Source organism: Bos mutus, chromosome 6 (assembly GCF_027580195.1).
Source record: "Bos mutus isolate GX-2022 chromosome 6, NWIPB_WYAK_1.1, whole genome shotgun sequence".
Lineage (NCBI taxonomy): Eukaryota > Metazoa > Chordata > Mammalia > Artiodactyla > Bovidae > Bos > Bos mutus.
The window spans coordinates 46,391,719-46,405,503 of record NC_091622.1 but is presented as its reverse complement, the minus strand read 5'-3'; the positions used below and the strand labels follow the sequence as shown (position 1 = coordinate 46,405,503).

The following is a 13,785-nucleotide window of genomic DNA, read 5'->3' as shown; positions in this document are numbered from 1 at the left end:
AGTAATCTAGAAGACAAATCTAAGGAAATTTCTCTGAATGCAGCACAATTAGATAAGAAGAAAGGTTAAGAGATATGGAATATAAAATAAAATCCAACATGTAACTAGAGGCTAATATTAGTCTTATATTTCTATATAGCTAATATTACAGTAGGAGTAAACAGAAGAAAAATAATATTCAAAGAGAAAATTACTAATAATTTTCCATAATTAAAGAGAGATACACATCTTCAGATTCAAAAGCATACCAAGTATCTGGGGAAAATTCTATACCTAATTATATTACAATAGAACTATATTATAAAAGAAAATGAAAACATTCTCTAGGCAATGAGAGAAAATAAGAGATTAACTAAAAAGAAATGAGAACAATCTACCTTACTAGAACTTCTCAACAGCAACAATAAGGGGTCAGAAAATGCTCTCAAAATATTATGGGAGAAACAATTATTAATTTAGAATTTGATATCCTATTAAATAACTATTCTAAAGTGAGAGTGAAAAAAAAAAGACATTTTCAGGCTAAGAAAAAATTTACCATCCCAGTCACTCCCTGAAAGAACTTTTATCAACAAATATATTTTTAAGGAAGAAGAAAAAAGGAAAGAATGAAGAAAATACAATGAACAGAGAAACACATAAATATTTCTCAACAATGATGGAATAAAACAATAAAAAATGATTTTTGAAGGGTATTCAAAAGAAAATACTAGACAACATTAATATATAAGATGGGGAGGGGAGTGTCTAAAATTAAAGGATCTGAAGAACCTTAGGAGAATGATAGACAAGCTGAGAAGAGGTGTAGAAAATAGACAAAATAATATGCCAGAGATAAATCCAAATGGATCAACAAGCAGATTAAAGGTAATTAGATTAAGTTGACCACAGCTGGCAACAGAAATCCTCAAAGAGAATGCAATGAAGTAACAGTTACTGCTATTTCTTATACAGACATATTCTAGAGTCTGATGATGGAAAAAACTTTAAGAAAGAGAAAAGATTATGTTGGTAAATATTAATGAAAAGAAAGCTGCTTTAGCTATTTTAATATCAAATAATACAAACTTGAAGGCAAAAAGTACTGTTAGCTAGCTGTACAGCAGTCTCTGCATAATCATAAAAGAACAGTTGATCTTCTAGAAAGATATAGTGAACTTGTATTTACCACATAACTTGGTTCAAACTATATAAAACAGAAATGAGCAGAATCACAAGAATAAACTGATAAATATGAGTGTTCTTAACACATCTTTCTGTAACTGATAGAAAAGTAGACAAAAATATAGGTATATAGAAGATTTTTCATAACTAATACATGATTTAACTAACAATGTAGTGCCCTATAACTAACAACTAGGAAAACAGTTTTCAGATATGTGTGCAAAATTTTAAATATTCAATCAAATAAATGCTAGGTTATGAACCAAGTCTCAGTTAAATTCAGTTCAGTTACTCAGTTGTGTCCGACTCTTTGTGACCCCATGAATTGCAGCATGCCAGGCCTCCCTGTCCATCACCAACTCCCAGAGTTCACTCAAACTCACGTCCATTGAGTCGGTGATGCCATCCAGCCATCTCATCCTCTATTCCCTTCTCCTCCTGCCCCCAATCCCTCCCAGCATCACAGTCTTTTCCAATGAGTCAACTCTTCGCGTGAGGTGGCCAAAGTACTGGAGTTTCAGTTTTAGCATCAGTCCATCCAAAGAACACCCAGGACTGATCTCCTTTAGAATGGACTGGTTGGATCTCCTTGCAGTCCAAGGGACTCTCAAGAGTCTTCTCCAATACCACAGTTCAAAAGCATCAATTCTTCAGCGCTCAGCTTTCTTCATAGTCCAACTTTCACATCCATACACGACTACTGGAAAAACCATAGCCTTGACTAGACAGACCTTTGTTGGCAAAGTAATGTCTCTGCTTTTGAATATGCTATCTAGGTCATAACTGAATATGCTATTCAACATAATTGAATATGCTATTCAGGTCATAACTTTCCCTCCAAGGAGTAAGCGTCTTTTAATTTCATGGCTGCAGTCACCATCTGCAGTGATTTGGGAGCCCCAAAAAATAAAGTCTGACACTGTTTCCACTTTTTCCCCATCTATTTCCCATGAAGTGATGGGACCAGATGCCAGGATCTTCGTTTTCTGAATGTTGAGCTTTAAGCCAACTTTTTCACTCTCCACTTTCACTTTCATCAAGAGGCTTTTTAGTTCCTCTTCACTTTCTGCCATAAGGGTGGTGTCATCTGCATATCTGAGGTGATTGAGATTTCTCCCGGCAATCTTGATTCCAGCTTGTGCTTCTTCCAGCCCAGTGTTTCTCATGATGTACTCTACATAGAAGTTAAATAAGCAGGGTGACAATATACAGCCTTGACGTACGCCTTTTCCTATTTGGAACCAGTCTGTTGTTCCATGTCCAGTTCTAACTGCTGCTTCCTGACCTGCATATAGGTTTCTCAAGAGGCAGGTCAGGTGGTCTGGTATTCCCATCTCTTTCCGAATTTTCCACAGTTTATTGTCATCCACACAGTCAAAGGCTTTGGCATAGTCAATAAAGCAGAAATAGATGTTTTTCTGGAACTCTCTTGCTTTTTCCATGATCCAGCAGATGTTGGCAATTTGATATATGGTTCCTCTGCCTTTTCTAAAACCAGCTTGAACATCTGGAAGTTCACGGTTCACATATTGCCAAAGCCTGGCCTGGAGAATTTTGAGCATTACTTTCCTAGTGTGTGAGATGAGTGCAATTGTGCGGTAGTTTGAGCATTCTTTGGCATTGCCTTTCTTTGGGATTGGAATGAAAACTGACCTTTTCCAGTCCTGTGGCCACTGTTGAGTCTTCCAAATTTGCTGGCATATTGAATGCAGCACTTTCACAGCATCATCTTTCAGGATTTGAAATAGCTCCACTGGAATTCCATCACCTCCGCTAGCTAGGAAAATAGTTTTCATACATGTGTGCAAAATTTTAAATATTCAATCAAATAAATGCTAGGTTATGAACCAAGTCTCAGGAGATACCAAAGAATAAATGTTATACAGGTACAAGTCTCTAACCAGGATACAATTAGAAATTGATAAGTGAAGATATTTTTAAAAAATTAAGGACCAAATAAACAACTAAACAAGCACACTACATTTGGAAACGAAAACATATACTCCCAGGTAATTAATATCTCAAGGAAGAGACATTTTAAAAGTTGGAAACATTTTTAAAACTAGATGACGATAAAACTACACGTATCAAAACTCGTAGGTTCAGTTAAAGTGGTTCTCGGAGGGAAATCTATAGCCATAAAATCATATATTAGCAAAATGGGAAGCCTGAAAATTCATAAACCATTTTGAAAACAACTTGGCAACAACTCTTAAGAAATGCTTTCCCAACAACTTAGAGATTTCTAGGTGTCCACCCAGAGAAACTCTCCAAGTCAGGAAGAAGGAGACAGAGATAAGGATACTCACTGCAGTTTGTTTGCAAGAGCGTAAGAGCAGAAAGAAATGGCAACCCACTCCAGTTTTCTTGCCTGGAGAATCCAGGGACAGGAGAGCCTTGTGGGCTGCCGTCTATGGGGTCTCACAGAGTCGGACACGACTGAAGCGACTTAGCAGCAAGAGCAGAAAGCACCTATCTTGGCAGAAAAATGGATAAACTGTAGTTTACTGCCTTGTGCGTGTTCCCTCATTAAGGTGTGTCCGACTCTTTCCAAACCCATGGACTGCAGCATGCCAGGCTGCCCTGTCCTTCACTGTTTCCTGGAGTTTGCTCAAACTCATGTCCATTGAGTTGGCAATGCTATCTAACCATCTCTTCCTCTGCCACCCTCTTCTTTTTTGGCCTTCAGTCTTTCCCAGCATCAGGGTCTTTTCCAATGGGTCAGCTCTTCACATCAGCTGGCCAGAGTACTGGGGCTTCAGTTTCACCATCAGCCCTTCCAGTGCATATTCAGGGTTAATTTGCTTTAGGATTGACTGGTTTGATCTCCTTGGAGTCCAAGGGACTCAAGAATTTTCTCCAGTACCATAATTTGAAAGCATCGACTCTTTAGCGCTCAGCCTTCTTTATGGTCCAACTCTCACATCCATACATGAGTACTGGAAAAACCATAGCTTTGACTACACGGGCCTTGTTGGCAAAGTGATGTCTCTGCTTTTTAATATGCTGTCTAGGTTTGTCATAGCTCTCCTTCCAAGTAAAAAGCATCTTTTAATTCTGTGACTGTAGTCACCATCCACAGTGATTTTGGAGCCTAAGAAAATAAAATCTGTCACTGCTTCCACTTTTCCCCCTTCTATTTGCCATGAAGTGATGGGACTGGATGCCACAATCTTAGTTTATTATTACAATACATAAATAAATATACTGTGGTTAACTCATATTAAACCGTTTTAGTGAATTTAATTAATCTGTATATAAACATGGAAATTCTCTGAAACATATTGGTGAGCAAAAAGTTGTGAAATGATACCTACAGCGTGATCATATTTATGTACATTTTTAAATAACCAATTGTATCTACTGCTTACAGCTATAGCTGCATGTAATAAAAGTACAAAAGGCTTTAGAAGACACACAACAACTTCAGTAGGAAGGGGAGATGACTTATTTTCTTTTTTCAGAGAAAAAGAAAGATGAATAAAGCAAAATGTTATCTTCATAGTAAATAAGTAATTTATTTTCAGCATTTTTAAGCATATCTGAAGAGCTTTATAGTAAGAAATTTTAAATAAATTGCTACTACAATCCTACTATAAATATTTAGTAGACACTATAAAGGTCATAGGAAAACAACTATTACCTGTTCTCCTATCCACACAGAGCTAACCTTTGATAATATTTTCTTTTTTTATTTGTACATACTTAAACATATACAACATTATTCTGTATACGGTTCTATAATCTTTTGTTTGGCAGTTAGCATACCACAGGAAGGTCTCCTTGTCATTACTTCACACTCAGACAATTTACCGCACATCCATGGTGCAGATTTCAAACTGCTTTAAAGAATATATAATGAAGACCCTTCATTCTACCCTAGACCCTAGTACTGCTGCCAAGAGTTTATCTATCAGGTCTAGAAATTATGCTTTCTGTCCCTAAACAAAGTATTACTTTTGTGCCACTGGGTGGAGACAGAGCTCTCAAAGTGTAATCTCTGGTATAACTTATTTTCCACAGATAATAAAATTCAGCATTTCTAAAACATCATACTGAATTTAAAATCAGTTCTTGTACTTTCTTATTTTTAAAAGTTCAGATTTCCCTGTATATCACAATCATAAAGAAATTATTCACATTTGGTTGTAAGTTTTGTTTTAAATGCACATGTAGATATCTTGTCCTAATCAAAAAGTACTTTAAAAAAAAGGGAAAGAAAAAAACGTGTTAATTTTAGGGAATACATATATACATACTTCTGTTATTGAATAATGTTTCTAAGGAGAAACTGTAACTGAAAAGCTATCATTTTCAAACAAAACCATATACTTACAAATCAGTATGCATATGGCAAGCTTAAAGGCAGCCTAAGGGCACATAATTCTGATAAACACAAGTTGACAGCAGAGGGGCCCACATCTAGATAAAACTCTGCAGTCCTCACTATTCTGCAGCATGTGGAGGTGAAGTGACTGAGGTCACACATGTGCAGTATGTAAGTGCAGTGAAGACTGCATACAATCTGCCCTCTCCCCTGTTCCTCTTGTAAGAGGTTAATGTCTCCCCAATCTGCTTGTATTACCTGTCTACCATTAAACTAGATAATTAAAATCACAGATATGAACACAAGCAAATAAGTCACTAATTATTTGCAAATTTAGGGCTTTATTTCATAAAATTGCTTTAAAATTAGAACACTTTCTAAATCTTAACTTTTAGGAAAGCTCTATCAACTGACAGAAAAATTCAAACTGGAAAATCGTCATATATCATGATTTGTCTCAAATCTCTGTTAAGTTTTCAACTGATCAATGATTAAATTTTGTGCTCCATTCTTTGGAATCTTGTTCTATATATACTGTTTCAAAAGGGTTACAAAGATTGGGAAAATGTATCAGATAAGCAATAATAAGGATAAATAGTTCTTCAAATAATTTCTAATGTAAGAAATATATATTTTAAATTTAATCTCTGTAACTTTGCAAAAATTCCAAATATTAATAAATTATAAAATATTAAAACTTTACCTTTCTACCAAAATGTAGAAACATTGTAAACATCTTCAAAGAATAGAGCATAACAAAGCAATTATAATGAAAATTGTACATGTTAAAACCACCTCTGGGAGAAGCACCACCTTCTAGCAACAAAAAGATATATTTTATAAACATAAACACATTTAACTTTGTTTAAAGTTGAATGGATTTAGTGCTTTATGAGTTAAATACAGTAGGATAATATTCTCAAATAAAAAGACAGAATTGGAAAAGCAAAACAAAATACTATGAAACATGCCTATTGGGACAGCAACTCAATTTAAAATACACTGACTGGCTCAAAGTCACAGAGCTGGTTAGTGAGTGGCAGAGCTAGGATTGGAGCTTAGGTTTCTAAGGCCTTCCGCTAATTTTTAGTTTCTACTATAGATAATGCTATCATATGAAAGGATGTTTTGCCTCAAAGTTCAGCATTTCATTCATACAATGACTCAGCATGTATGATGTGCTATTATATATGCGTACATACATATATATACCACACATACCTTATATAGTATTCTCAAACAGGAAACACAATGAACAAAAAGAAAAAAAAATGAAGAATTAACTAAATTTTTATTATAGATTTCAAAGCAAATGATTCATAAAAGGTATGGTACAAAGTTAATTGTTAAATTGTATCAGCTCTTTTTTGAACTAACCACTTACCTGGAAACTGTGACACTATTGGGGGTGTATCTTCATCTAAATCATCTACTCCTCCAGCTATGGGATAGGGTGGAATGGAGACTCTGGGCATCACCACCCAGCTGTGATCACAATAAAGGGAAGAGGTGAGGCTGGGGAGTCCCGAGTTATGGGCTATCTGAAAGCCACAGATCTTCTCTATCTGTTGCCAGCGAAAAAGTCGTTCTCGTAAACAAGTTGTCAACTCAGAAAGAGCTTTCCTGGAAAAGCCAATATAGGAATTACTTCTTGCATCAAAAAGTCTTTAATACAGCACTGAAAACAGGCAACTATATCAGCAGACCAAGGCAGTTAACCAATTTCCAAAAGAAATTATCCCCTCTTAGAATGAGCACAAAGGATATAAGAGAACATGATTAAATGACAAATGAAACCATAAATTGTCTATAAATAACAAATTAAAATTAAAAATTATCTATAATTACAAATTAAAACAAATTGTCTATAAATTTCTACACAATAAAAATAGACAGATAACTGCAATAAGATTCTTACTTTGCTTCCAGAATTTTGTGGTCTACCTCATCTAAGGAGGAGCTATGTGCAACATGTAGAGTTCCAAAGACTGTGCTCCTCTTCTTTTTAATTTTCTCTGCCTACAAGCCAAAGGAGAGAAAAATAAGGCTCAGTTTGGGGGAAAAAACACACACTAATAAGGTTTATTTTGTCTTGAATATATTAATAATTATAAAATCAATGGAGAATTATTAGCCAAGACATAGCCCTATTTTCTAAAAAAGGAAAACAGATGAGGGAGAAAGCATGCTTTCCTAAGCCAAACCCTGTTCTGGAGAATTTTTTCTCTTTATTTCCATGGATCAGAAAGACCTGAATCTTCTATTTAAAACTAGAAGAACATAAACTATATCCTACTGCAATGGCGGTGTTAGTGAATGCACTGAGTTTTTTATTGTTCTTTTTCACTAGAAATCAGAATAAGACTCAATAATTTCACACAATTATTAATAGTCAGACATTAATTTCTAGTGACTACTAACCTGAATCAGATATGAAGCAGCAACCTAGAGGAGAAAAGCTCTGTATAAAACATTTATGATCATGATAGTAGGGATGATTTTTAAATGATACTAAGGTCATTCTGAAAGGTGTACCCTTCTCTTAAAAAAGTAACTTTACTCTTCAGCCTATGATTACAAGAGTCAATCTACCCACTAAGTTCCAATTCATGAAAGAATCTGTGATACTAAAAATTTTATTCAGGCCTTTACACACCAACTGGTTAATCCCTTTAGAAATGTTAGTAAGTTTAGTCGATATAGTCGAGTACCTCATCCTTAGCAATAGCTAGCTGCATTTCAGCATTCTGTCTTTTTATATTGTAGTACTGGACTTCTACTTCATGTGTTAGCTGAAGCCATTTTTGAAGTGCATCTGGAACAGACCAGCTGCTTCTGAGTTCAAATTCTTTTTCCGCCTTTTTTAGAGCCATTCGAACCTGAGAGGGAGGGAGGGAAAAAAAAAAGAGAAGGAGGAGGAGGAGCGGAGGAGAGGGAGGTACAAAGAGATGCAAAGGAAAGTGGCAGAAGTTGGAGACAGAAATTTCTCTTTTTTAAAACTATTTAAATTAAGTTTAAAAAAAAAAGAAATTAAGATTTTTTTAAGTACCAGAATTAAAAGAAAAAAGCAATTTGAATTATACTCTTTGTAAAATCAGTCTAAAATGATATTTCTAACATTAAAACAAAAGTTAAAGATTTAAGTACATCTTAAACTCACTAAGCAAGGTTGTAAAAAGCCAGAGGGTGAGAGGGAGCTTACATCTCTCTTAGGTTGCAATACTGCATTTTCACATTTTACAACAGCCAGACTCAACTGAGAGACAAAAACCCAGGGCATGTACCAACTGAAATGGATAGTATTTTTCTCATAACGTGTTTTTTTTGTTTGTTTATGGACAGGATATGAAGAAGTATCCAAAACAGGGTGAATACTTGTCCTATTACCCCTTCTAATGTTCCCAGAAGACTCTGCTGGGAACTATACACTATAGAGACTCTGCTGGGAACTATAAACTATAATTATACACTCATTTTTTAAGTAATTATACCATTTTAAAAAAGGTTTTCAGAAATCTTCTTTATGCCAGTTATTCCTCATTGTTATGAGCACATCTGCCTCTTATAGTCTGTTTTATATCACCTCTATTTAATTTTTTCCTGCTTCTGACAGATCAAAAAGTAGATAAATTAACACCTGCAGACCAAATGTAAATTTCAAGAAAACAGATTGTGAGTGAGATTCATCTTGATTTTTCCAAGGGAAACTATGAATAGCTTCAGTGTCAGAATGTGTAAGTTTTTCTTCTAGTCAACTTTTAGGGAAGGCAGACAACAAACAGAAAATTAAAATGCTTAGTGTGTGAGTTTGTGAGGTGGCATTAAGTGCTAACAAAAAACCTCTTAGGGACAGTCTAAGAAAATGACACAGAGGAAGAGATAACCTATTCTAGGAATGATTCATTTAAAAACTAGCAAGAGCTCAAGCTAAGGATGTGTAAAGATACATGGTGGAATTTATGAAATTATGCACACATATTCAAGACCTTCAGACATCCTTCGGGAGCACCAAAACTGCAAATTAATTTTTCCAAAGTTAAGTAAACTGAAACTTCATTCCTAAACTAATGTGCAAAGGAATGTCTGATCTGATAAAATCTAATTTATTTAAATAAATCTTACATGCCAGAGTAAACTAGAATACTAGACACAAATTTCTGATAAAGAGAACAGCTGTCAGATACTACAAGAAAAAAAATGTAGAAAAATATTTTTTAAAACTTTTTCAAGTTTCCTAAAAACTTTCTGAAACTCTAAAACCATCAGACAGGAAGTAAATAATTCAAAATGTAGACATTAACAGGGAAAGTAAAACAACACTTACTTAAGACAAATCATAAGCAACACTTGCCTGACGCGATTAGCTATGCAATATGCTTGGGACAATACAGTGCTTAATAAGACAGCTGGCAGGGCCCTGCGGCGTCCTTGCTAATCTCTCAAGAAAGAAGCTGAGCTCAGGTCCTGTGACACGGAGTTCTATGTAACACTACAAAGTGAAGGTCACACGCCCGTCTTCTTATAAAGCTAAAATTTCTGTACATTTTCATTGTCATGTAAGTATACAGATAATCTGAACAAATTCACTCATGTTTTTCTCATTAAGATTTTCCTTAATGTTGTGTCCATAAATGTATTTCCCCCAAAGAGCTCAATAAAGAGGGAAATAGATGCAGTGAAAATTGAATAATGAATAGTTTTTACAATGATGAATTAAGTTGTTTCAAAATACAATAATTATATAATTTTTGTGTCTTAGGACTAAAACTACTAAAAACATGGTATCACACATAAAAACAACCTAAGTATCTGAAAACATGGCTTCTGGACCTGACTTTATGATTTATACCTCTGTGAGCTTCTTTCAGAAAGGCAATGCCAAAGAATGCTCAAACTACCGCACAATTGCACTCATCTCACACACTAGGAAAGTAATGCTCAAAATTCTCCCAGCCAGGCTTCAGCAATACGTTAACCGTGAACTTCCTGATGTTCAAGCTGGTTTTAGAAAAGGCAGAGGAACCAGAGATCAAATTGCCAACATCTGCTGGATCATGGAAAAAGCAAGAGAGTTCCAGAAAAACATCTATTTCTGCTTTATTGACTATGCAAAAGCCTTTGACTGTGTGGTTGACAATAAACTGTAGAAAATTCTGAAAGAGATGGTAATACCAGACCACCTGACCCGCCTCTTGAGAAATCTGTATGCAGGTAAGGAAGCAACAGTTAGAACTGGACATGGAACAACAGACTGGTTCCAAATAAGAAAAGGAGTTCATCAAGGCTGTATATTGTCACCCTGTTTATTTAACTTCTACGCAGAGTACATCATGAGAAACGCTGGACTGGAAGAAACACAGGCTGGAATCAAGATTGCCGGGAGAAATCTCAATCACCTCAGATATGCAGATGACACCACCCTTATGGCAGAAAGTGAAGAGGAATTAAAAAGCCTCTTGATGAAAGTGAAAGTGGAGAGTGAAAAAGTTGGCTTAAAGCTCAACATTCAGAAAACGAAGATCATGGCATCCGGTCCCATCACTCCATGGGAAATAGATGGGGAAACAGTGGAAACAGTGTCAGACTTTATTTTTCTGGGCTCCAAAATCACTGCAGATAGTGACTGCAGCCATGAAATTAAAAGACGCTTACTCCTTGGAAGGAAAGTTATGTCCAACCTAGATAGCATATTCAAAAGCAGAGATATTACTTTGCCAACAAAGGTCCATCTTCTAAAGGCTATGGTTTTTCCTGTGGTCATGTATGGATGTGAGAGTTGGACTGTGAAGAAAGCTGAGAGCCAAAGAATTGATGCTTTTGAACTGTGGTATTGGAGAAGACTCTTGAGAGTCCCTTGGACTGCAAGGAGATCCAACCAGTCCATTCTGAAGGAGATCAGCCCTGGGATTTCTTTGGAAGGAATGATGCTGAAGCTGAAACTCCAATACTTTGGCCACCTCATGTGAAGAGTTGACTCATTGGAAAAGACTCTGATGCTGGGAGGGATTGGGGGCAGGAGGAGAAGGGGACGACAGAGGACGAGATGGCTGGATGGCATCACTGACTCGATGGACATGAGTCTGAGTGAACTCCGGGAGTTGGTGATGGACAGGGAGGCCTGGCGTGCTGCGATTCATGGGGTCGCAAAGAGTCGGACACACCTAAGCAACTGAACTGAACTGAAATGAGCTTCTTTCTTTCTTTTCTGAGGCTTATTGTTTCATGTATAACAGGGGTACTATGACTTGTCCTGATTTTAAGTTTCTTAAGACTTTAAGAACAAAATAATTTATGTATTTAAACCACACAAAATATAGTGGTACTATTATTCATCCAAAAGCTCTTGTTTAACGGATATTAACAAAATTTATACCAGTTTTTCTGCCTTTTAATTTTGAGTTAATTACCCATCACATAAAATACAATAAAGCTTTAAACTATGTGGAATTGTGGATTATGTGACATAATATGTAAATTAATTTCCCAGTTAAACTTACTTCTATAAACAAAGCTTTTAATAGCAGTATGGGAAAACATGGACTTTGGAATAAGACGCATGTAATCATCTTCCCTTAGCCACATAATAGCTGTGTTACCTATGGCAAGTTATTTAACTTCTCTGCGTACACATCTCATCTGTAAATGAGAATGTATCTATGTACAGTGAGGATTAAAATTTATGAGCAAACCATTTGCAATGATGTACACAGCATAAAGTTTTGGCACACAGTAAGCACTCATAAAATTGTGTTTCTTGTTACCATAATCATATAGGATAGAGTTCTTTTTAAATACCCAATTCTCTCCTTTACACTTAGTGACTGAGGATCTCATTAGGATCATTAAGTTTGTGCTGGGTTGTAATATCCTGGTAATCTTAGGGTCTACCATGCAGTGCAAGGCCTCGAGGCTCCAAACCTCAGACTAGAATACTTGTGATTAAGAGGTCCTTCCTTACATGGTGTCTTTTCCTCTCGCTGAGAGGCAGTCTCCATTATAACATGCTATCAGTTTATGTCTCTATAGAATATTTCCCTCTACTGCTTTCTGATTTGTTCTTTCTTATCTGCAAAGATCAGAAAAACAGTTAACAAACGTTTTAGTTTAGCACTGGGAACAAACCAAGACTTGAATTCTCATTGAGAAGAGGTATGGAGTTGTCACAGAAGTAAAAAACATAAAATTAATTCTCAAACACAGGCTAATTTTAGCTAGGCCTTTTTTGTGAACTCCTTGTTTCTTTACTACATTCTGTAGAAAGAAGGTTCTGTCAGGTAAACAGGACCAGACTGAAAAATAAGTCTAAGAGTCATTTTAGAGAACAAACTCCTTACAGGGAGAAGACTCAAAAGACAATGTCTAGGGTATGAGAGAAAGAAAAGTTAACAGTTAACAAAAGAGATAGCTGCATTCAGTCAGACAAGTCCTACCAAAAATGACAATCCTGAAGAACTAGTACCATACACTGAACATTTTCTGATGAGTTTAAGTTTAAACTGAAACTCATTCATAACTTAATTTTTATTTCATATTTAGCACCTGACTGAGAAGGCAGCAGTGCATAAAGCAAAGTGGGAGGCAGAATACCTAAGGTCTTGGCCCTGTCTGATGAGTCACTCTCTAAACTTGAACACACTTTCTTGTCTTCATTTTGTTCCTCAGATTCTTTATCAGTAAACAAAGGGTCAAAGTCAGAAGAAGGAGATGACATTATGGAAGCAGAGGTTGGAGCAACAGGCTTTGAAGAGGAAGGAAGGGGCCATGAGCCAAGAAATGCAGGCAGCCTCTAGAAGTTGGACAAGGCAAGGAAACAGATCCTCCCCAGAGCCTCCAGAAGGAATGCAGCCTTGTAGACCTATTTTAGACTCTGACTGCAAGAACCCTAAGATAATCACGATGTGTTGTTTTAAGCTACTAAGTTTGTGGTAATTTTTTATAGCAGAATTAGAAAACTAATACATCTACCTATGAAGATATTCTCCTGCGACCTCCCCACCTTCTCTGAAGGATAGTGCAATGCCTGAATTCCATCCTGAGTAAATGCACAGTAGAAGCAGACACTGGAAAGGACACCTTTTGGACAACTTCAAAATCTGTAGCACAGAATGTTCTAAAACCATCTAACAGGATTCAAATGGATTTTTAATAGAGATTCTTAACATGAGCAGAGAAGTTTAACATTACACATACTAATACTTTACTACTAGGTTATAGTCAGAAACTGAGACATACTACAGATGTTAAATAAACATCTTAGGTTTACTCAAGACAACATGGCATGGGCTAGGACTTCA

At 36.0% G+C, this 13,785-nt stretch overlaps 1 protein-coding gene across 2 annotated transcripts in view; it reads right to left on the bottom strand.

The window, feature by feature from the left end:
- Nucleotides 1-13,785, bottom strand: part of STIM2 (stromal interaction molecule 2) — a 181,568-nt gene that overhangs the window by 11,399 nt on the left and 156,384 nt on the right. The window contains exons 8-11 of one of the 2 annotated variants that reach the window (XM_070372242.1): nt 8,203-8,370; nt 7,913-7,936; nt 7,410-7,510; nt 6,876-7,114 (exon numbers count right to left, since the gene is read on the bottom strand). In XM_070372242.1, the coding sequence (XP_070228343.1) occupies nt 6,876-7,114; nt 7,410-7,510; nt 7,913-7,936; nt 8,203-8,370 (532 nt within the window). The remainder of the gene's footprint in view (nt 1-6,875; nt 7,115-7,409; nt 7,511-7,912; nt 7,937-8,202; nt 8,371-13,785) is intronic. The other variant, XM_070372243.1, reaches the window with a different exon arrangement.